At 40.8% G+C, this 23,495-nt stretch overlaps 2 protein-coding genes across 3 annotated transcripts in view; one reads left to right on the top strand and one right to left on the bottom strand.

Moving 5' to 3' along the window:
- Positions 1–475: 475 nt before the first annotated feature.
- Positions 476–12,637, bottom strand: tfap4 (transcription factor AP-4 (activating enhancer binding protein 4)). Of its 2 annotated transcripts, none has more exons than XM_077528793.1 (7): positions 12,534–12,637; positions 10,331–10,496; positions 10,162–10,260; positions 8,399–8,569; positions 7,981–8,103; positions 4,766–4,936; positions 476–3,106 (listed from the first exon to the last, which is right to left on the bottom strand). In XM_077528793.1, exons 1-7 carry the CDS (start codon positions 12,620–12,622, stop codon positions 2,975–2,977), a joined length of 951 nt encoding a protein of 316 aa, XP_077384919.1. In that variant the 5' UTR covers positions 12,623–12,637; the 3' UTR covers positions 476–2,974. The 2 variants fall into 2 exon arrangements, with proteins under 2 accessions (XP_077384919.1, XP_077384930.1); XM_077528804.1 differs by lacking the exon at positions 12,534–12,637 and adding an exon at positions 10,632–12,196.
- Positions 12,638–14,628: 1,991 nt separating this feature from the next.
- The window catches only part of glis2b (GLIS family zinc finger 2b), a 37,840-nt gene continuing 28,973 nt past the window's right edge, over positions 14,629–23,495 (top strand). The window contains exon 1 of the mRNA XM_077528709.1: positions 14,629–15,232. The gene's annotated coding sequence lies outside the window, so the exon portion shown is untranslated. The remainder of the gene's footprint in view (positions 15,233–23,495) is intronic.

Here is a 23,495-nt window from a genome sequence, read left to right as displayed (position 1 = left end):
TTGTACACCTCATTCAGAACAAAAAAAAAAAAGGTTTCAAAATCACACAGGAATGATGTGTGTTCAATTCACATGGAATGTTTTTTTTGAGTGGGGAAATAGAACATAGTGCACAAAATAAAAAATTTAATTTAGCTACACTGTTAATAATTGGGAAGGCTTTATTGGAAATGCAAACTGGCCTTCTGTTCACATTGGTGATGTCTGCTACTGCAGCGGAAACTCAATTTTGTGTCGCTGTCTGACATGAGCCGTTGACCCATTGGGATAAAGTGCAGTGAACCCTCGACTAATTGTTTTTCTGTGGAAACTATCTTCATGTATTCACTGACAAATTCTAAGCTCTAATTGCAGCTCTTGTTGCGTTTTCGTGAGCTTTGTGTATCGCTCCAGGATGCCACAAGATGGCGCAAAGCCCTCCAAAAGACATACTTCAGGTTTATCACTTTTTTTTCTTTTTCTTTTTTTAAAAAAAAACAATTTTTTGGGGTTAGGTAGTATTTTATTTTATTTTTTTAAATCCCAATGCATTTCAATGGCCGTCAATAATATTGTGACTTTAACAAAAATATGTATTTACAAGTAATTGACTAATTGATTACATAGGGGCCATTTTTGGTCTCTATAGTAATTATGATTGCTCTACTCTTATGCCATAACTGTCTGATACCTCCTTGAAAAAAGAAACAAAAAAGCCAAATATAAAGCTGAAGTCGAAACTGGTTCAAATTCGGAAGTTCCGCTGCAGTTACCCAAGTGTCCTTTCAACATTGGTATTTTCCTGTTCACTTTTTTACTTGCGACTGCCACCTCCGGCCTAAAGCATAACATTAGCGTAACTAAGAGTATGTGCGTTCAAATAAACTCATTGTTTATTCAGTTTTCTTGAAGTTTGAGCTGGAGTTTGGGCTGTACTCGAACCCGGTCTCTCTCTCTCTCTCTTTTTTTTCCCCCCAGTTTCTATCCCAGTTGTATCGTACGGTAACACTAACTGTCCACGGGGATAAGCATGAGGTCACCCTCCACCAGTGCCCACTCCAAGAAAATGTTGCGCGTTTCACCCGAATAGGGAAGATACAAGCTGATGGGCGCAGTCAGAGTAAAAAAAAAAAAGTCAGCGCTTTCATCTGGCATTGGTGGAGCACGCATGATGTAGAAAAAGCTTCATTATTAACATTTTAAACTCTACAATGCACCTTTAAATCACAACAATCGAGACTTATGAGCATTTATGTCTGATGGCTTTTCATTGAAATTTTTAGAATTCCATGGCAAGCAGGAATAAATGCTCTAAATCAGAGGGGTCACCAACTTTTTTTTTTTAAACTGAGGCCTACACTTAATTATAATAATAAGCGGTTCAAATAATGAATTGATGGATAATAATAATAATAATAATGTAAAAAGATTTGATAATGAGAAGTATTGTTTTTGTATTCAAAGCTATAGTTACTCTATAAAATGTATTTTTGGCTGTCTGAATTGGATTAACTAGATTTATTTATTTTTAGTCATACTTCCTGTACTGAAAAATAGCTTCTATTGTACATTAGTTATATTTTTAAATCCATAATAAAAAATGATTTAAACAATGATAACAAAAAAAGGTTTGATGTAGCTCACTGTTTTGGTGTTGGTGACCCCTACTCTATTGCAAAGACAAAATTGATTGGAACATACACGATTGTAATTCGGTTGTGCCTGCCGCTAGACTTCCAGAGTGGGCCACAAGCGCATTCAGGAGAAAAAAAAACCAAAACTATTTTCCCTCACATGTCAAGAAAAGGGGTTGTTTTATCAGGCTCTGGCGGTAACAAATGTGAATATGGAAAAGGGTAATGTGGAGTTGCGGTGTACCGGGAAGCCAGCCCAGTAAGAATGACAACATGAAAACATAAAGACAAACAATTAAGTGGACTCTCTCCTCTCAGATACAATCACTTCTAGAAGCCTCCGCAAAAGGTGGCAGTGATGTCTTGAGTAGGGCCCGACCGATTCATCGGCCTGCTGATATAATAAGCCGATATTGGTGCTTCCAAAATTGGCAACAATGGGCTCATTTTGTGAAACAGTCAAATGTTCTGCGTGTAATTCATATCTTTAGTAACTAGCGTTAGGGGACCCAAAAAAATTAACATACTCTATTCAATATATTTATTTTATTTTTACCATCCATCCATCCATCCATCCATCCATCCATTTTCTTGGCCGCTTATTCCTCACAAGGGTCGCGGGGGGTGCTGGCACCTATCTCAGCTGGCTCTGGGCAGTAGGCGGGGGACACCCTGGACTGGTTGCCAGCCAATCTCAGGGCACACAGAGACGAACAACCATCCACACTCACAAGCACACCTAGGGACAATTTGGAGCGCCCAATTAACCTGCCATGCATGTCTTTGGAATGTGGGAGGAGACCGGAGTGTCCAGAGAAGACCCACGCGGGGACGGGGAGAACATGCAAACTCCACCCAGGAAGGCCGGAGCCTGGACTCGAACCGGAGTCCTCAGAACTGGGAGGCGGACGTGCTAACCACTCGCCATCGTGCCGTTTTATTTTTACATTTTATCTAAATTGTATTCTAACAAATACTGAAATGGGCATCAGCCTAAATAAAAATCCACATCAGTCGTGCCCTAGTCTCGAGGATGATGGCGAATTTTGTTTCAGTGGTGGGTGGAACGGAAAACAAAAAGATGCGTAGCTGGAACAACCGAGTATTCATAAGATCAGTCAGTCAAGTCAAGTCAAGTAGCTGCTCTAATAACCTTTCTGTAAGTTAACCAGAAATAAGCAAGGGGTGTTGTTGTAGTATATAAGCATGGCTAAACGGCCTATCACGGAACTATACTGTACTGTAGATAAGTGTGTCGAAAAAGAGTGCTTCCATGTGTCTAGCAGCCTAGTTGAAAGTCCACTTCCTTTGTGTTTTGGGATGTATGCGAGTGTGTGGAAGTGTGCGTGTGTGACAGGAACTTATGGCAGCGAGCAGTCGTCCGGCTCGTCGCTGTCGGAGAGGACGCGCCCCGAGCTGACGATGACCGCCCGCCGCTGCTCTTCCTCGCACCCGCCGCCTTTCCCTTGGGTGCCCTCGATGTGCTGGATGGCCTGTGGGAAGGGAAAAAAAAAAAAAAAAAAGACACGGGGTGAGGAGTGTTGCCATAGCGCACTCTAGTGTCCAACTACAGTGAATGGCTGCCATCACCCAATAATCAAGTGCTACCTTGACTGACTTTTACTTGACAAGAGTAGGGATGTTACGATATCCAAATATCACATTATAATATTATCACAATATGAAGCTCACGATACGATAATTATCACGATATTGTGGGGAGGTTGGCGATATTTAAAAAAGTCACAATATTGTAAAAAAAAAAAAAAAAAAATAGCTCATACTAAAAAAAAACACACACAATATTGTGCTTTCGTACATAACAATACATATAAACTACCTCCAATCTCTGATAACATTTAATATTGAGTCACTTACTCACTAATGCAAGCCCACATTGAATTCCTCCACATATTGACTCACTTTACAAGCATATTACAATCCCCTTGTGTAGCTTTTGAATATCGTGAGCATGACGACGATATTGTGGCAGTTTTAATATCACGATATCACGACATTGCTGGTATCGTTACATCCCTAGTTGCGATTGCTAAATTTCAATTTAATGACTATAAGCTACTTGTTCATGGTTAATTGCCATTCCCAGTTTAAAGGGATACTTGACTCATTGAGACATTTACAGCAGTAAAAAGTGAACATGTTGTCTGGAATGAATTTGGTAAATTAAATTTTTTTCATGTGCAACTAATACCTTTAAAACCACATTTTTCCACTTGCTGTCAATTGAAGAGAAAATCACCTGTGCTGAGGAAATGGGTAACGACCAATCATGGTGAACCTGTTTTCTGGGTTTAGTCAGCAAACTGAGCCATGATTGGTCGTGACTTGTTTCTTGAGCACGGGTGATGTCATCTTCAGTCGGCAGCAAGTGGCAAAGTTAGTTTTTAAAGGTATTAATTGTTCATGAAAAATAATGAAGTCATTGTAATTTTAGACAAATATTATCTTCCTACTGTTGAAAATGGCTCAATGAGTCAAGAATCCATTTAAATCTTAACATAACACAAAGAAAAAAGAAAATGACACATATTTAATCAAAGCATATAACTTATGTAAGCCTGTTAGCTTAATGCTAACACATCCTGCAAAAGGCCACAGACGGGTTAAAAACACTCACATTGATGATGTGCTAGTTCCAACTCTTCAAGCAAATGACATTTGAACAAAACTAGTGCAGCAACATGATAGACAGTCAATATTACAATCCTCACAGGAATATATTCTTTATCCTCTGCAAAATAATCAGCAGCTGCAGCTTACTTGTTTGTGTAACTCTTCTTCATTTACGGCTGTATGCCCGTATTATACTGACCCCTGATGGCCAAAACACCAGATGGAGTACGGTACACTGTAAATGTGTGCGTGGCCACAGAACGAATTAAGCTTGTAAATCAAGGCCCAACTGTGATCCATCCAGCCATTTTCTACATTGCATAACCATACTTGTTTAATATTCTGTCATTTACTTGACTATTTCCTTTCACGATGAGTGTTTACTCTGTATTTTCTTTCCCTTATTTTTTCACAATAAGCTTGCTCCTTTTAACAATATCCGTGAATGACCTCATTCGGATTTGAAGGCCTATTTTTCAGAAGATTGAGGAAGCTCCACTCTGCAATGCCGGTTTTACCTGGACGATGGTGTCCAGATTCTGCCGGGACGTGGAGGCGGTGTTGATGACGGACGCCGGGCCCATGGTTACCACGGTGACATGATGGGACTGCGACGGCGGGGGGACGGGCGCGGGGACGATGACTGTTGCGTGGTGTGTGGGCGCGGGAGGGGTGGCTGCGGCGGACACCTGGCAGAGAGGAGGCCACGTCAACATATACAAGTTATGATGCAGTTGACGACTTCCTACTATATAATAATAATGCATAGGATTTATATAGTGCTTTTCTATACACTCAAAGACGCTTTACAATGAATGTAGTGAACGAACGGGGGAGTGAATGAGTGATCAACGTGTAATTGCATTTCATTATTATAACGGATTTTATGTGTTTTTTTTTTAAGATTGTGAATTATTTGCAAAAGGTCAATCAGGGACGGGGGTTGTAAATTAGCATTTGCTAAACTATATACTCAACATCAGCTGCAAGCTTTGCTTAGTAACTATGTTAAATAAACTAGTATAATGAAATAAAAGAGCAACTCATACGGAAGCATGTCCACAAACTGCCGACTCTGGCATCTGATCGCTCCACAATGTTGTGTAAATTAATACATAATTAAAATTGAATAAGGGGGAAGACAATAGGGCTGGATGATTGTGGAAAATATAATAATTAACTTAACGTTTATAATATATTAATTGTCGATAGTGAATTCAAAATGAATGCACATGATTATTCAGTAATTAAAAGAAAACAATGTATTTATTCAACAACCAAAACTCAACTACTCCAAGCGACCATCATAGTCTCATGCCTATTCATCCCTGCACGTTGAACACATTATTCTTGAACACTATTTTTGTAAGTGACTGTATTAAGCTTGTAAATATATGAAATTCAAGCCTCTTGCAGTTCCATTCTGCTGCATCAACACCTTACCACGAATAAGCATCTCACTTATGTCGTCTCCTCATATTTATTTTATCTTATTTTGTTGTTCTATTTTTATTTTCACAAGTCTTGGGACTGGGCTAACCTGGGAGCTCAGTTGTCATATTTCCTGCAACAGCACGTGGAAATGTGTTGGTACAACAATACAAATTCCTTAAATGCTTGACAACTAAATATAACTTGAAAATAAAGTAGTAAGAAAGTAAAATGAGATAAGATGAATCGAAAATGGAAGTGATTAATGTGCTAAACAGTGACGTGTATTTACAAATTCTCAGCACCGTGAAAGTACCCTGAATGCACCATTTTGCTTTTGCATGTTGTGATGTGATTCTGCCCTCCCTGAGTGAGCTTTAAGCTGTTGAATGTCACCCCAATTGGAGTTGAAGAATTACACACATTGTATATTTAATGACAATTTGTTTCAAAAACATCGACAGTGCTAATGCTGAAGTCAACGTAAAACCCAATTGACAGGCTAATGCGAAATTAGCATCAATTCAAATAATGAAAATTCACACACTTACGCTGTAGAAAAACATACAAACGGGTAAAAACAATACTCAAAAGCACATATTATTCCCACTCTGTGGAAAATTTGCTATATTAAAGGTGAAATTTCAAACATTTCCATGTTAATCTTGAAACCTTTAGAACACCTTTACAAAGCATAATTTTCATTACAAAGTGGTTATATTTTTGCTGTAAAGCAGTTTAACCACTAAATACAAGTCAGAAGGCGTCCTCGACGATTTGAATGTCGCGTCCTGGCGTCTTCGGATGTTTCCGGAGCCGTGACGTCACAGACCACAAAGTCACCACAGCAGCGTTCGGTTGTGTACGCTTGTGTTGAGTTGTTTTCCAGTTCAACGACGGTTTATCGTGTCGCATTTGGTTGCACTAATGGTCAAGGGGAGTGACAAGAGCTTCTTCAGCTTTCCAAAGGGGGAAAAAAAAACTACGTGACCAGCGGATACGAAAAGTCAATCGTCAAGGAAGAAAGCGTGGTGAGTTATGCTCGCCAACCAAGCACTTAAGCTTTGTGCTGATCATTTTGAGGATTTAGTGCTACTGTTGTTTCGTACTGTGCAATCGATAACATTTTTATGAATGGAAAATGCAGCTCAAGGTTATCGCTGCGTTAAGTTTTCATGAATGGCCGCCGCATTACTATGATTCCCATTAGCATAACGTGGCTGTTGACGTCTTTCACGCTTTAGTGCTACAGAAAGTTGAGGTTGCTTGAGCAAATACATACAGATGCAGAAGTGCACAAACATACCGGTCTATATTTCTGATCCGCTCTGCTCGTATTGTGGCTTCCTCCGCGACACTTTCCACATCTTCGTCATCGTCATTGAGAGACTCCGACGTCCTAATCGGCTCAAACACATCAGGCTGGACAACGCTGTATTCTGTCGTCCCTTCTGTCTCGAAATCATCTTCCTCCTCGGATTCCAAAAGTTTGGTCGCCATTGATTGAATGTGTAGCATCCAAGAAAGAGTGGACTGTGCACTGTGTACAGTATGTGTTTGATGGCGCGTGTCTACTAAAACGTCATTTCCGGTAGTCCTAGCGGTAAGTAAAGCAACTACACCCACAAAGCCTCAAATTTGCCATTAAAACCTGATTTTAACTACGGTTCATAACTTCCTTGAAATTATGTATATGTATTACAAAGCAAATTAACTATGGTAATGTGAATTGTATTAAATGTTTGCAACCTTTTAAGATTGTCAAAAGCCAAAATCAAAATCATGATTAAAGCTGCTCTATGGAGCAATTTGTGCAAAAATATCTTGACAATAGCCTTTTCATTTGACCAATTATGACTGAAACATATTCTAATTAGCAAACTAACACTTTAGCGATACTCCTGCAAGCCTCTGGCCAATAGTTTTCAGATTGGATTCAGGTTTGAATTTCCCACCCTCTCTGTCTGCAGATGTGAACCCACGCACACAATGTGTATGTGAAGAAGGGAGCGTGCACTTTCATTTTTTGGCCATACATGGCAGTAACAATTTGAAATTGAAAATTTTCTGCACGTCTGAGCTTTAAATTTTGAATTCCGATTAGTCCTAGCACATTAAGGAACAGGAACATTAAGGGTAGAATCCTATCTTTGTGAATTAATTCTACTGCCTTGCCCATGTTAGAGCGCACACTGAAAATTACACAAACTGTGTCTGTTAATGGACAAATCAAGAGCGCCGCGTTTTTTTGGGCTACATCTGTTGCCATGGACCTCGAGTGTGTGAATGTGTGTGTGTGCACCTGTGGACTGTGAGCAGGTGTAAGGTCCCTCTCCAGCTGCTTGTGTTGCTGCACACACACAAGGTTCTGCTGGCTCAGAGCCTTCAGTTTCTCCGGATACAACTCTGCGTCCAGTGCGCGCATCTGGTAAACACACACAGTGATAAACAACAGTGAGAGAGAGATACAGTAAGAAAGCGTGAGAGCAACGATTAGACAAAGAATGAGACTGAATACGACAGTGTGAGTGAAAGCGCGATCTGAGTGACTAACCTGAGTAAACGTGATGTGTGAGAGAATGGGTGAGTGAATGAGAGAGAGTGAATTGAGTATGTGAATGGGCATGAGAGTAATCCAGAATATATACAGAAAAAGTGTGGGTAAAAAAGTAAATTCAACAAAGAATGACAGACAGAGTGGAAGTGTGTGTGCGTGTCACCTGATCTTCCAGCATCATCCTGACAGAGCGCTCCTTCTCCAGCTGCTGCCTCAGTTCAATCATCTCCCGCCGCAGGTCCTCCGTCTTCTCCTCCTCCAGGATGTCCGGCGAGCCGATGCCTTCGTCCTTCTCCTCCACACGCCTCCTCTTCGGGGAGGAGCCGCTCAACTCCTGCCAAGAAACACGGTCAGCAGCCAAGATGTGAAAACTTTACAGCGGGAGTTTTCCAGTTGGAGACCGTGAGTCCAACTTTGTGGGGGCATGTGTGTCTTGGCCACCAGGGGGCAGTGTAATATTGTCATACGGGTATAACTGTAAGAAGGAAGGCGGCCACAACTGCTCGGTAAGCTGCAGTAATATGAGTCGGTGTAAACTCGCGCTTCTCTGTTTGGAACAATGCTTTGGAGTGGTTGAAGTCACCAGAGAGCGTTCCCCTTCCATGTGACGGTTGGATTTCAAAAGTGACTGGCTCCTTCGTAATAGCACTTTTCACATCATTAAGAGGAAAGAAATATTCAGTTTAAATGCACTTTTTCCAATGGCTTTGTGTTTTTTACTTCTGTACTCAATGTGTATAAATAAGTTATTTTATTATTGTTCAAATTATTATTTTTATTACAATTTTCAAGGAAGTATTTAAGTTTACATGCACAATACTTCTTCTAATGTTCTTTATAGGGATGCACGATAATATCGGTGGCCGATAATTATCGGCAATTATCGACCTATTTGACTTCAAACAGATAAACCAGATAATAGAGAAATCCGCCAATAATTATCAGTAATTATCAACCAATTTGGTGTCATACAGATAAACCAGATAATAAAGAAATTTGCCGATAATTATCGACAATTATCAACCAATTTTACATCATGCAGATAAAACAGATAAATAAATTTGCCAGTAATTATCGGCAATTATCGACCAATTTGATGTCACACAGATAAAGCAGATAATAAAGAAATTTGCCAAAAATTATCGGCAATTATCAACCAATTTGGCATCATACAGATAAACCTGATAAAGTAATTTGCTGAAAATTATCGGCAATTATCAAACAATTTGACGTCAAACAGATAAACCAGATTATAGAAAATTTGCCAATAATTATCGGCAATTGTCAATCTGGTGTCATAAAGATAAACCAGATAACAGAGAAATTGGCCGAAAATTATCGGCAATTAGCGACCAATTTGATTTCATACAGATAAACTAGATCATAAAGAAATCGGGCAATAATAATAGACATGCCACGCTGGTCCATTTGTTGTGGCTCATATCAATAAAATTCAGCTTCATGGTGCTTTACATACATTGAAACATTGCCGAAAGTTTACACAATGTTTCAATGTATTTATACATGTTAGACTTATTGTAGGAATCGAGAGTATATTTGTATTCAAGTAAATTTTTCAAACAATTATCGGCTTACTTATCGTTTATCGACATCGGCACGTTCTAAATTATTGGTTTATCGGTATCGGTTGAAAATAGCATTATCGTGCATCCCTAGTTCTTTATTATTATTTCTGTATGCCATAAGCACAATTATGTACACCCCCCCCCCCAAAAAAAAAAAAAACACGGCAAAACATGCTCCTATTTGTGTATTTTTACTTCTTACTAAACCGATACCGAATCGAATCCCAACCTGAAGGATCGAAATTGAATTCCATTGTAATGTAAAGAACCAAAATCAAATCGTGAAATACTTAATAATGCCCAAACCTACCAAAAGTTTGAGAGTTCTGCAACATTTTACCTGTATGATTCGCTTGAGTTGACTGTTCTGCTGCAGTAGTCGTGTCTTTTCCTGCTCCAATGTGAAAATGTACTCCGCTGTCTGCTGCAAGATGGCGGCCTGGGAGAGGAACATTGGAAATAAAGTCCAGCAAATAGAAAACTGGACCATTTTAAAGCCATCCAGTCACCTTGCTGAGCTTTTCGCCATCGCTGTGTGGGATGAGTGACTTCAGCGACTGGAAGCCTGCGTTGATGCTCTGCATGCGCCGCCGCTCGTTGCTGTTGGCGATCTCGCGCCGGATTCGCCTCTCCTGGTCACGCGCCGTTTCTGAGGTCAGAGGAATGTTGGCAAGGCTGAAGATGGAGAGAGGGTACAAGGAAAAATCATCAGAATGTAGCTATATAGTATGTTCAATAGTCAATAAATATGATGCAACATTTGATACTAAATCAAGACTTTTTCCCAAACAGGAACATGTGAACACTGACCATATGCTGTTATTCTGTTCAAGAGGAAAAAAAAAAATCCAAATAAAGCCTTGCTATAATATCCTCTGTAACAATCTCTGTATTTCAGAATCCCGGCCAAGCGCTTATCTGCAATGCCTCAGCCGCCTCAGCCCAAACACCAGGAACAATTGTATGCACACACGACACGAGTCAGAATGGCAGTGGCACGTCCAACACAAGCATCCAAAGCCCAGTGAGACGGTCAAGTGGATCAAGGGTTCCAGTATTTAAAAATACATTCAAATGTGAGGTATTTTAATTGATAACAGGTTCTCAGGATACCGTTTTTTGTTGTTGTTGTTGTTTTTTTACTGTTATTATACTTAAGTTTTGGACAACATAGGAGGAAAATGTTTCACGTTTGCTCTATGTTCAGATGAAATTACTACTGAAGCAAATTCAGGATCTAAAGATTCTACAAACACTCAAAGCCACAACAATCATGCACATTTTATTGTGTGTTCTAACATGTCAAAACATGCATTTTTTACGAAAATGAAATGTGTCTCATATTTACATTCATGTTCAAGCTATAAATACAAATATAAATACAAATAATGAAAGTGTCTACCACATCTCTAAAATCTACATTTATATAAGTCTAATGTAAACATCAAAGTCAAATTTTGTCCTTTTGATGATGTTTTAAATTGCGCACGTATACCTAATAACGCGGCAACTGTGTACTACAGTATGTTTTGAAACTACGAGACATCTGGTCCTGTCACGTGGTCTCTTCTGCAAAAACTAACAACGAACATCTAGTCAACTAGTGATGAACGTGATGACTATTTTATCCCCAGTGAAGAAAAATGGTGCAAGCTTTAAAATAAATATTTTGTTTGGGAGGGAAAAAAAGACAAGAAAAAGATCGACGACGTTGAATTCAAGATTTTATTTTATTTATTTATTTATATTTTTAACAACGCAAGAAGGACTACGTTTCCCAAGATACCCCGCTCGAGGACCGAGTCACCAACACCAGATCCCTCCGCCTCCCTCGTCAAGCAGGCTTGCGGACGTATACACAAACACACCCCCTTATTAATAAACACCATTAATTCCCATTTCGGCGCTAAAATGTGTCAGTTCTGTCAAGCGTTTGTTGGAGGGTACTTTCGTTAAAAGGGATTGAAATTTTAAACATCCGCCAAGGTAGTCTTTCGAGCTCCCCCGCCCCCTATAGCGTGCTCCGGGCAGACTTTTTCCGCGTCCCCCGCCATTACAACAATGCGGCAGGCAGCATGGCAGGCTGTGAACACGACGCAGTGGGGGCGATTGCTAAGTCCCGCCGCTGTTTTCCTAGAAACTCCCCCACCGCCGAAAAATGACGATTTTTAATCGTAACAAAGACGACGTCACAAACAAAAAACAAAAAAAGAGAGAGAGAGACTTCAGACCCCCCTTGTTGGTTACGGTTCGAGTATCCATCGACCACCAGCGCAAGAAGCAGCATGGCCGCGCTTCCCCACTACAACTTAGCCAACCAAACAACCCCCAACACCCCTGCTCAAAACGACCTCTCACGGTCGGGCTACACCTCACCGAACGCGGCCACCTTTACGACGTCGGTGAGGGAGTAATTTGAGGATAAACGGAGCGAGTGAGCAGCAGCGTGGCGTGCTGCTGGGCAACCACGTGGTTTGTGTTTGTTAGCCACTAAATTGTCACATTTTGCACTCGAATGGGGCGAATATCAGCCCGAAACGCGCATAGACATCCGCCAGACGACCCACACGCTTTCTGGGGAGTCATTTCCACGTCAATTGGTTCTCGCAGATGGGTCGTGCGCGCACAATAACAGAAGCATGTTGCCTCATCCTCGCGCACGCGTCTGCGTGTTGTGATTATAAATAGACAATAACATAACAGGATACACACCTACACAACCCCCCGATGACTTCTTTCTCCGTTTTCCTGAAGTGTTGCAAAGAGGGCACCTTCTGAGCGGGCACCATGAAATACTCCATGCTCGCGGTACTCCAGTTTTGATCCCCCCCCCCACCTCTTCCCTGTTACCTTTCTCCCCCTAAAAATAACAACAATAATAATAAAAAGCAAATAAAAGGCAATATCGACTGATTAAGAATAAAAATTATAAATTTAGGCGTTTTTAATCCGATCCAAAGGAGAGAAAAAAAAGAGGAATTCGTGCGTTGGGAAATGTAGTTGTAATGTTACTCGACTTCCAGCTGATGGGGTTCCCTCGTTGTGTGTGGCTCTCTACCTCGCTCTTCCTCAGCCCCTCCCCTTTTGCGTGTGTGTGTGCGCAGCTGATCGCTTTCAAGGCGGGAAACAGCTGGTCGGAGTCACGCTGCACTACCGAAAGAGAGAAAGAAAGCCTCCTTCCGCAGAGATCAGGGACTGCATGTAAACAAAGGACTATTTGAGTCACTGACGACGACAGTGGGCAAACTCAAATTTTGCAGCAGAGGTTTAAAGTTTTATGTCCAATAGCTGCCACGAAGTCCAAATATGTCAAATCAATCACGATTTTCATGCTAGATAACAAATGATATTCAATTATGCAAATGCACTGGCACCCAAGTGAAACAAATGAGTATTAAGGCATTGTGCTGCACATTCAATTAATAATAATAATAATAATAATAATAATAATAATAATAATAATAATAATAATAATATTTTTTTTGACATTTTAATTTTAACATTTATTTTGGTGTACCATACCAACTACCAACTTTAAATACTAGAAGTTGTATATGTTTTTGTTTTTGTTTTTTCCAGAGAAAAACATCAGAGTCACAAAACTCCAAATAAAATAAGAAAAAAAAATCCTCAGGAAAAAAAAAAAAGCCAAATAAAACAGTATTTCCTGATAAAGTATTTCTCCAAAGCAGACAGTCGGAATCTTACTATATGCTGTTGAGATAAAATGTCTGATATTTCCAGAGAAAAGATTTTGGAGAATATGGTTGAATACAAATAAATTGGTATTTTCCAGAGTTTTGAGGGAGGAAATGTCTTCTTTTTTGTTTTTATAGTTTATTATGTTTACAAAGAAATGTTTTGTATTTTTTCCTTGAAAGACTGTCAAGCTAAAATAAACAAACAAACAAAACCAACCAAACAAACAAACAAACAAACTTTATTTTCCTGAAAAAAGTTTTATTTCTGAAATAAAAGTGATGATTTTCCAGATTAAAAAAATAATAATAATAATAATCCAGATTTAAGACTAACAAAACTATATTCCTTCGAGTGTTCATCTACAACAAAGGGGACGTTTTATTCCTAAAAGTATATTTAAGCCCCTGCAATATGCAGTTTTTAACACTGTGCTTAAATTGCAGGGGGGGAAACCTGCACTTGAACCAGGATTCGATTCAAATGCATGGTTCCTAAAAGTTCAATAAAAATTGTACATAAATAAATGGTTGAAAGTTAGCAGTTCTTAAAACACAATGTTGCAACCTACTAAAAAGTTAAATACAACTAACTGTATAGGCAGTGATTCTTTCACATACCACCAGAGGGAGCCGGAGCACCACAAAATCAAATCAAAAATAAAATCTCTATTAATGATGTAGGTAACTGAAATATTACCCGAAACAAGGTGACATTATTTTTTTGTTGAAAAAAGTTGAAAAATAAAGTTGTTAAAAAAATATTGAGTGGTCATTTACCTAATGTTCTGCTCGAAATAGATGGTGTTTTTTTTTTTTTTTTAGTCAATTATACAATATGTGATGATTGTTTTCAGTTTTGTTACTTGTTATTCATTTTGTTAGTTTTGTCAGTTAAACCATCTTTGCCAATACGTTTTTGTGAGGTGACGTGAGCCCAGCGAAGCTTTTTGGGATGGTCTGGTGGTTGATTCTCAGTTTTTCTCTGCAAATTTAGCCTACCAATATAGCAAAATAACGGCTTATACACGGCCGCACGCACGCTCGCTCGCTGGCGCGCGCACGCGCCCGAGTCGAGGGAGGCGGAGCCTGTAAAAGCATGCTGTGAGCTGGCAGCTTTGGACTCGGCTGGTCTGGGCTGCTCCTCCTGACGGGGCTGGCTGTGCTGCTGGCGGGCAGACGGTGGCGGGGGAGACGAGCCTCCGCACTCGGGCACATTGTTCAACCCCGCGAAGACGAATCCAAAGACATAGAAGAAGCAGCACAAGCCGCCCTGCCACCATTTTCGACAACCACCAGCCCTCGCTCGGTCTCTCTTTTCTCTCTCTCGCCTTGACCAGCGTTGCCATTGAGCGATGCGCTTCGACGACCACCAGGAGACCACCTTTTGGGCTTGCTTTTGCTTCCCCGCACATTTTGGGTGTTGACACTCGGTCTTGCGGGGGGCATGGTGACGGTGGCCAACTAAACGAAGAGCTGTCAACTTGGACTGTCTTTCTTGATTCTTGCTCCATGCGCTTGGCAGGAAAACAACGCGAGAATGGTGTGGGATGAGACCGCCTTTCCAGACACCTAATAATAAGAAAGCCAACACCTAGCTGTTTATTTGCCTTTTATTGAAAGAAGGGGGACACATTAACGAGGAGTCGCCCGGTTCGGCTCTGACTACCACGCAGGACTTTGCTAATCGCCAAGTTTGGACACGCTTGGAAGGTAAGAAGCCTGACCGAGTCGCTTTCCCTCCCTATGCATCTCGTGTGTTGTCATTGCTGTCATGTCATGTGTGTCCACGTCGCAACGGCGCAAGAATGCGCGCGAGGGGTTCCAACAGGGGCACTGACCTATTTTCCGAGACTCTCCGGCGGCGCGCCTGCGAGCCGGGTAGGACTCCCCCAGAGTCTCCCCTCACAGGCGCACTTCACCGGGTCCTGCAGTCTCCACCCATACAATACAAAAAAAAAAAAAACTAAATAAACATTTGAAGCCATTGAGATCAATACTACGTAGGACACAGATGTCAAACTCAAGGCCCTGGGGACCACATCACATGCAGCCCATTTTTGTGGTCCAACAAAGCAAATCAAGCGTTTTGCTAAATGGGTTTGCTCCTTCATTTTGGCAGAACATCAGTGGCAAAATTGAAACTTTCGCTCTCTCCATGTCCTACAATAGATGCACAACTTGTTTCAGACCAAGTACAATACAAACATAGTACTGTGACTGTGACACCAAGTACCAGTTGCCATTATATCTTGCGACTGTGTGTTAAATATTTTTACTCAAATAACATTTTTTTTAGCACAATGATCTGCAATTATTTTCACAGTTTTCACTTAAATCTATCCTGTAACACAAGGCATTTCAGTTATGTGGTGTCTCCTAGTATGTCATCACTAGGGGGCACTATGAAGAAGTGGGCATATGGTAGCTGAAAGAAAAATAAGAAAGAAGAGAAGAATGAGGAGACAGTTGATACAGTTTAAACAGTATACGTAGGATGTCATATGATGTAGCCTATGTGTGTTAAGTATAAAAGAACATGAGAACAAAGAAATCCAACACAGCTTCTCAATAATATTACAAATTATTAATTCAAACAGTGACAACTGAAGTGATGCTTTATCACATCAATGCTTCTTGCAAAACATCCAGCAAACACTCCATTGTCAGTGGAGTTAATCCATTTTGCAGAGCATAATTTGTAGCCTCATAAAAGTTCTCATCCGTAGTCTGAAATAGGGCTGGGTATCGATTCAGATTTCCAGAATCGATTCGATTCACAAGGGCCCGATTCAATTCGATTCACGATTCACAACAATTTTCGATTCAGTTGAGAAATTCACACAGTAGCTGTTTTAGACTGTCAAAATTAGCAATGCTGCAAATAGTAGAAACTTCTTACTCAAATTTAATGCATTAGTAAAAATATGAATATTTACATTAAGAATTTAATCCATTGCAGTTACACTAATAATCTGTTTTATTTAACATGGCCTTATAAAAACAACTAATAATTTAAATCAATTACAAACACAGTACAGGCTGTGTAAATAAAGTGACCAAAAAACTGACACGAAATTAACATTGTTGTGACATCCATCCATCCATCCATCCATCCATCCATTTTCTTAACCGCTTTTCCACACAAGGGTCGCGGGGGTGCAGGAGCCTATCCCAGCTGGCTTCGGGGGCGGAGGGGATATTGATATATCGATACATGGTTTTATGTCTCGATATTGGGATATGAAGGAGTATCGATACGATATCGATATACAGTGTTCCCCCAGTGTTTCCGCTGGGGTTAGGTTCCAAAAAATACCCGCAATAAATGAAATCCGCGAAGTAGTTAGCTTTATGTTTTACAACTCTTATAAATGTTTTAAGGCTCTAAAATCCCCGACCGCACAATTTATACACTTTTCTCATTGAGGCATTTACATGTTCTCACATTTCTCTCTTGTTCAAACTTTGACAATGTTCAAACCTTCATAAATTTTATAAAATGGGTATATTACTGTAAAAAAAAAAAAAGTGCAAAATTGCACTTGAAAAAAAATCCGCGATACAGCGAGACCGCGAAAAGTGAACCGCGTTATAGCGAGGGAAGACTTGTATCAATATTTTGAACCCAGCCCAAGTCTGAAAGTCTGACATGGCTTCTACTTGGAAGGTATACAGTAAGGTCAGGCTAGTGATATGGTGTCAGCGTTGTCGTATTGGCACAAAGATAACAGATGTACAGGCTTGACACCGATATATCTGTCAATTATTTGCCGATTTTCACAATCTGAAGGCCAGCCCGGTCCCAATCCCTAATAAATAAAGAATTTAAAGAATGGAATACATAAATGAAAAAATGAAATCAAATAGTAGGGATCCACCGTAATATGAAGATGTGATTTTGTATTATTTTCACAGTCATAACAGCCCACTAAAATGTGCCCTGCGGCACATTTGACACCTCAAATGTATAGGCACAAATTCCAGTGCCTAAACCGGAATCCATCTATTGGGAACAGACTAACCATTGATAATGTACCTTATTGAGGGGAAGACCTTTATTCCATCCATCCATCCATCCATCCATCCATCCAGTTTCGATAGTTCTTGTCCTCATTACGGTCACGGGTGAGCTGGAGCCTATCCCAGCTGAATTTAGACAAAAGGTGTGTTCAATTGCAGGTGGTCAAGCATGGTGGGATGATTTAAAAAGGGGCTAATTGGACACACCAGGGAGGCCGACGTAGATAAAGCCACCTTTTCCTCCAATTAAGCAATCCGTCCCCCGTCCCTGAGCCTCATTGTGTGCACATTGGGACACACTTTGGGTTGGAACCTCCTCTCCCCTGTTGGTCGCCTCCCGTGGGCCCATTGTGCCAGGCTGAGGATGCCAGCAACAAGAGTCGGGCACTGCCAACGCAGACCTAATGAGCCCTGTGTGGCAGAGGGATCATTAAAAGGCGGTCGGACGCGGTAGAGGTGGAGGCATTTGGGTTTGACATACATTTCAGAATCAGACATCAAGTCATATCGCTGTTAAACCATATACTTTTTTTTTTGCAGATCTGAAAATTCCGTTTTTTTGTTTTAGGATGAAATCAGTCATTAATTTGACACTTTGGGAGTCTGAAAGCCCGTTTCAGCTTAGATATCGCAATAAATGAGGTACACTTGACTGGAAAGGCCGTTGAAGAGTAGAACATTAGTACAGATCAGATAGTTTGATAACAAATAAAAATGGAAAAAATGAGCTCTTCATGCTTGTTGAATTTGAGCTCCAATAGCCGCGCTCCGAACTCTAACCACAGGTGCTCCTAAGCCAGAGCGCCGCAATGTTTACCCAATCAGCTGATGTGCAGTTCAGCTGCAGGTCAGCCATGATATCTGTTTGAGAGAAAAGACAAGGCCCAGATGTGGAGCCTACGATCTTGCACGCAGAACTCCGAGACGCCACGTCTGGACCACCCCCAATCAAAGGACGATTAAGCTAGACTGCTTTGAAAAAATACCAGTGAGGAAGAGTTACCAATATCTCTGCAAAGCTTATTCCAATATGCACTGCCTGTTACTGAAAACATACTTCCTGACATCAAAACTTTCATTTATGTCCTCTTGTGCAAGTCTGACAGTAGCAGTTCAAAGTTCCAAGACAACCCAAAATCGATCTTGTGTACCACAACCAAATTGAACACAACGCGACGATGAACAAAGGCTTGAGGATTTGAGAAGATTGACTCTGTGTTTATTATCCGGATACAACGTTACATCAACTTACGAGTAACCTGGTTTGTTTTTTAACTTTTCTATAAAAAAGCTCTGGTCCACCGATTATCGTCTTGATTTGTAAGCAAAATATTTTGATTCGGGTGCAAAATGCTGCGCAGAGAACTTCATAACAAGCAGCAGATCGTGACAAGTCTTCAAAAACAAAGCTGAATGCTTGCTTCAAGCCATTTTTTTTTGCCATATCAGTGTAACTTAGACATAATCTGAGAATTTCACTTTATGTGTTTAATCAAACCACATACAGTAACTTATGAAACACTACTAGTACTATCTTAATGCTAACACACAAAGCGCCATAGCTAGTGCTAATGAAACAAGCATCAATGTGCGGTCGTCAGAACCCTTTAAGCCATTGTTTCTCAATCCTGGTCCTCGGGGCTATCCAGCCTGTTTTCCATGTCTCCCGATTCCAACGCAGGTGAGAATCATTACCAGGCTTCTCAAGAGCTTGCTAATGAGCTGTCATTTGAATCACTTGTGTTGGAAATAGGGAGACATGGAAAACAGTCTGCATTGTGTGCCCCGAGGACCAGGGTTGAGAAATATATGTTATTTATATAATACCCGGATATTTGAACACGGGCGTTGCAGCAACACGACAATATTACAATCCTCAGGCATATACTTAACCTTGCTCTCGCAAGATGAATTCTCGCGGTATTTGTGAGTTCACAAACTCCAGAGAATACATCTTGTACCGCTCCCGCTGATAACCGCCGCTCCCGAACCACTGGTGGTTTGGGCCAATCACAGAGTGACATTGTGTTTGGGGGCGGGATATGCAACTGTGACGAAACCAGGAAGCCAGTGCCGACGCCGGAACTAACGAACAAACCTAAGATGGACGAATGGACGCTGCAATTAATTCTGTTCTCGTAGATTTACTCACCGTCCTTGTTGAATGTTGAACAGCGAGGGGTGCTTCATGCATTTCTAGCTCGTAAGATGTTCGTGCTTTTCCCCCCTTCAGCAATGAACACGAAATTTTCACCCATGGCCGTGATTGGTTAAAACAAAACGTAGAATGACGCATCGTCCAATCAGCTCGAATTATTGTACAGAATGTTCCCCCTTTTCCGACCAAATTACTGTGGAGAGGTACCAGATGGATATGAAATATCCATCTGGCTATTGTCGAGTTAGCATATACTGCAAACCCCCACTAATATTACTACAGCGTACTGAGTCCCTTATTAGTTGTGAAAGTCTTCTTTGTTTATTATAAATGGCTTTATGACACTGGCCCCTGGTGGCAAGGTTCCACATATCAGAAAGAGCTACAAATTACTGCTGTGTGTTTTTGATAAAGTACAATACATTGATTATGAGTACTATGTTTATTATGATCATACCTCGTCACATATTCCAATACCGTTCTGACAAAACTTTATATAACTAAAGCAGGTGCGGAAATTGGCTATAATATGATTGACCTGTAAAAGTCATATTTTAGCACCAATTCCAAATACAAGAAGCATGATTACAACTTCCCATCTTCCACAAGCATCGACCTCTCTCCAACTTTTCTTATTGAGATCGTGCTGCCATGCCACAAGTGTGTGACATCACACCCCTTATACCTTAACAGCTTTATGGTGGAAAAGGTGGGCTCTAATGGCATACTCCTGCGTCAGAGAGCGACCGCGAGCTATGTGTTACCCGCAGAGCGCTCTCTCGCGCTTGTGCCAGGCTAATAAAAGCGAAAACCGCATGTGATGTAACTAACAGAAGCGTTCTCGCTTCATTCTTGTGCTTTGCATCAAGTATGTCGGCGTTAAAACAACATGACTGCACGAAAAAGTGAGTGCTACCCAAAGTGCATCAGCGTGTAGAATTAATATCGCAGCGGGGTTCCATAGCAGCAGCAGAGGATTATGTTCGAGCTGAAAGGCAAACCGGCGGCAGGGGAGGCCGGATTACAGCGATCAGGGAGTGAGGCCGACTGCAGTGAGAGCATGCGAGAATTCAGTAGAAAGACCAAAACAAAACAAAAATATCACATTTTGTAAGAAAACCACTATTGTCACTAATACTTCAAAACTTTCATATTATGAACGTTTCTGATGTATGGACACTTTCATGTTAGATAATATTTTTTGGAGTATTGTTGTATGCTGTGTTTGGACATGTTGTGCCGTGTATCAGTTGTTTCAAGGTTCATAATTACCCCAGATTATCATCCACAATAGGTGAAAATCTCAATATAATTACAGACTGGATAAAACAAACAAACATTTTTTTTCAATAGTTTTAACTCTCATTCACTATTAAATATTTACGTTTATACATTTACTTATTGGCCTATTTTCTTCTATCTTTTTTAGGAAACCACACACTCACACACACACACACACACAACCAACCCCCCCCCCCCCCCCCCCCCCCCACACACACACACACACACACACATACAGACACAAACAACTTAAACCAAAAGCTGAAAACAATGAACATATGTATGAAGATTGAAGAAATACTGTAAGTGCATTTTTTTTCTTCCATCATTTTAGATAGGATATCTTCTATTAAAATAAAACAGTGTCTATTTCTACCCTTTTCTATTTATGGTAAACGTATACAGTGCAGTTTATGGTGTAAAATAGTAAAAAAAAAAAAAAAAAAACTTAGAAAAAGTTTTTTTTAGACTTGGAACGGATTAAAACTATTTACATTAATTATAATGGGAAAAATTGTTTCGGATTTCGAACAATTCGGTTTTGGAACAGCCTTCTGGAATGGATTATGTTCGAAAACCAAAGTTTGACTGTATTATTATTATTATTTTTTTATACATGCACACACATTCTCCACAAATAAACGTGGTCTCCGGGTGGGACGCCAACCCGCCGCCAGCACCGAGCCGAAGGCAAGCGATGTCTCGCCAGTGCCCATTTACACTCCTTTAAACAACACCTTTTCTTTTTATGCCGCTTTTTCGGCTGAAAACCAGGATCGACTCATGTTGACGACTCGGAAGCCGCGTTTAATCTCGAGAGGTTTTGCGAGACTTCCCGTCACATTCTTGAATGAACTCGGCTCGTGTGGGGTGTGTTGATTGTGCAGTGTGGCCACACACCACGCACGGTACGTTCAAAACTGGAACTCCCGTGATTTTTTCTCTTCACGTGTGGTGTCTGTCAAAGATTGGAAATCGGCCGACAATTTTAAAATCTTGCCGTGTGAACCTGGCTTCACCAAACTAGCTCACAGTGCCAGAATCCCTTCATCAATTCCACCCACTCAACAAAATTCTGAACAATCAGTGCATCAACTAATTGACCCTTTCACTTCTTACATGTTCTCAGAAACTTCCTGATGCTTCTCGATCTGTTATGGCCTCCATCCAAGAACGAGCGAGAGTGGCAGAAGCCAAGGGACAGATGGAGGCCAATTGAGATGGCGGCACATAGTTGGGCATGTTGCTGCAAAATGCAGTAGCACTTTGCCATCAACTTCTTAATATCCATCAGTGTAGGAATTAAAGGGTATGTATTGTGGTATTTTAAGCCCTTCCACAGTTGACTATCGGCATATCTTACCTTTGACACCATGGCGATGTCATTTTTGATGAAATATTAGGTATTTTGCTGGCTATTCTTCCGGCTGTAATGCCGAATTAAAACGCCCGGTTCAGTAAAACCGCCCACAACACTCTGGAGTGCTGCGTTTGAGCACTCCTCTAAATGGCCACGCAAGACCGGCCGGCCTTGCAGTACAACTGCGTCTTTTTTAAATGTGGAAATTAGATGGATGTTCAATTCTTCAATTAACATTTGAAACAAAATGGCTCTTTTGCCGCAAGAAATGATAGTGGAGGAGAGAAAGAAGAAAAAAAAAACCTACGGGAGAAGCAAATCTGAGACCTTCTGCTTACATGGTGAGCGCGCTAACCACTACACCATTTGTTCAGTTGCGTTGCGGGGGTGATGACGTCATAGAGTGAATACCTGCTCGTTTTCTCGGGTTGGGAGGGGCTGGTGCTTGGAGAGCAGAATGACCTAGAGGGGCGAACACCACTTCGGTGATGTTTTTGGTGAGGAATTAGCATTTTAACCTGGCTAAAAGCCCCAAAAAGGTGATTTTTCACGTTACTGTCCCTTTAAGTCCTTTTTTTTTAGAATCTGTGTAGACCGAGAGTGCTAATGGATGCATAAGGAACAAATGCAATTACGCATCGGCATAATTGGTGCCCAAAGTCAGCTCATTGAATCAATGAAGTGATAGCTGAGCTCACCGAGAGTGACTGAACCTTTTAGTGAGGTTTAATACTGGGCAGTCAAAGTCTAACGGAGTGCTACTTGTTATTGTTATTTCTGGCTTAAGTAGGTGCTGCTATTTTGATTAGCAATGGCATTCAAAAAAGCTGAGCAGTTAAGTCTGTGAACGGTAAGATCTTTAACCTGAAATAAATACAGTATACCTGTTTTTACTTGATGGCTAACAAGTGGTGGTTATTATCTTGTTTTTACTTGGTGGTTAACATGTCTGACTAACAGTTCTAAGGTTCGGGGTCCGAAGCTTTGCTTTTGGCATCTTGTAGGGAGTTTGCATGTTCTCCCTGTGCTTGTGTGGGTTTGCGACATGACCAAATTGCTGACCTGTCAGGCAGCATGTGAAGTTCTGCTACTAGTTTTCATGAGTTGCCAGTTGTCAGCCACTAGTTTTGCTGCAATTGGAAATGTAATCTATA

Source organism: Festucalex cinctus, chromosome 1 (assembly GCF_051991245.1).
Source record: "Festucalex cinctus isolate MCC-2025b chromosome 1, RoL_Fcin_1.0, whole genome shotgun sequence".
Lineage (NCBI taxonomy): Eukaryota > Metazoa > Chordata > Actinopteri > Syngnathiformes > Syngnathidae > Festucalex > Festucalex cinctus.
The sequence above is the reverse complement of the archived record's forward strand: the minus strand, read 5'-3'. Positions and strand labels throughout refer to the sequence as shown.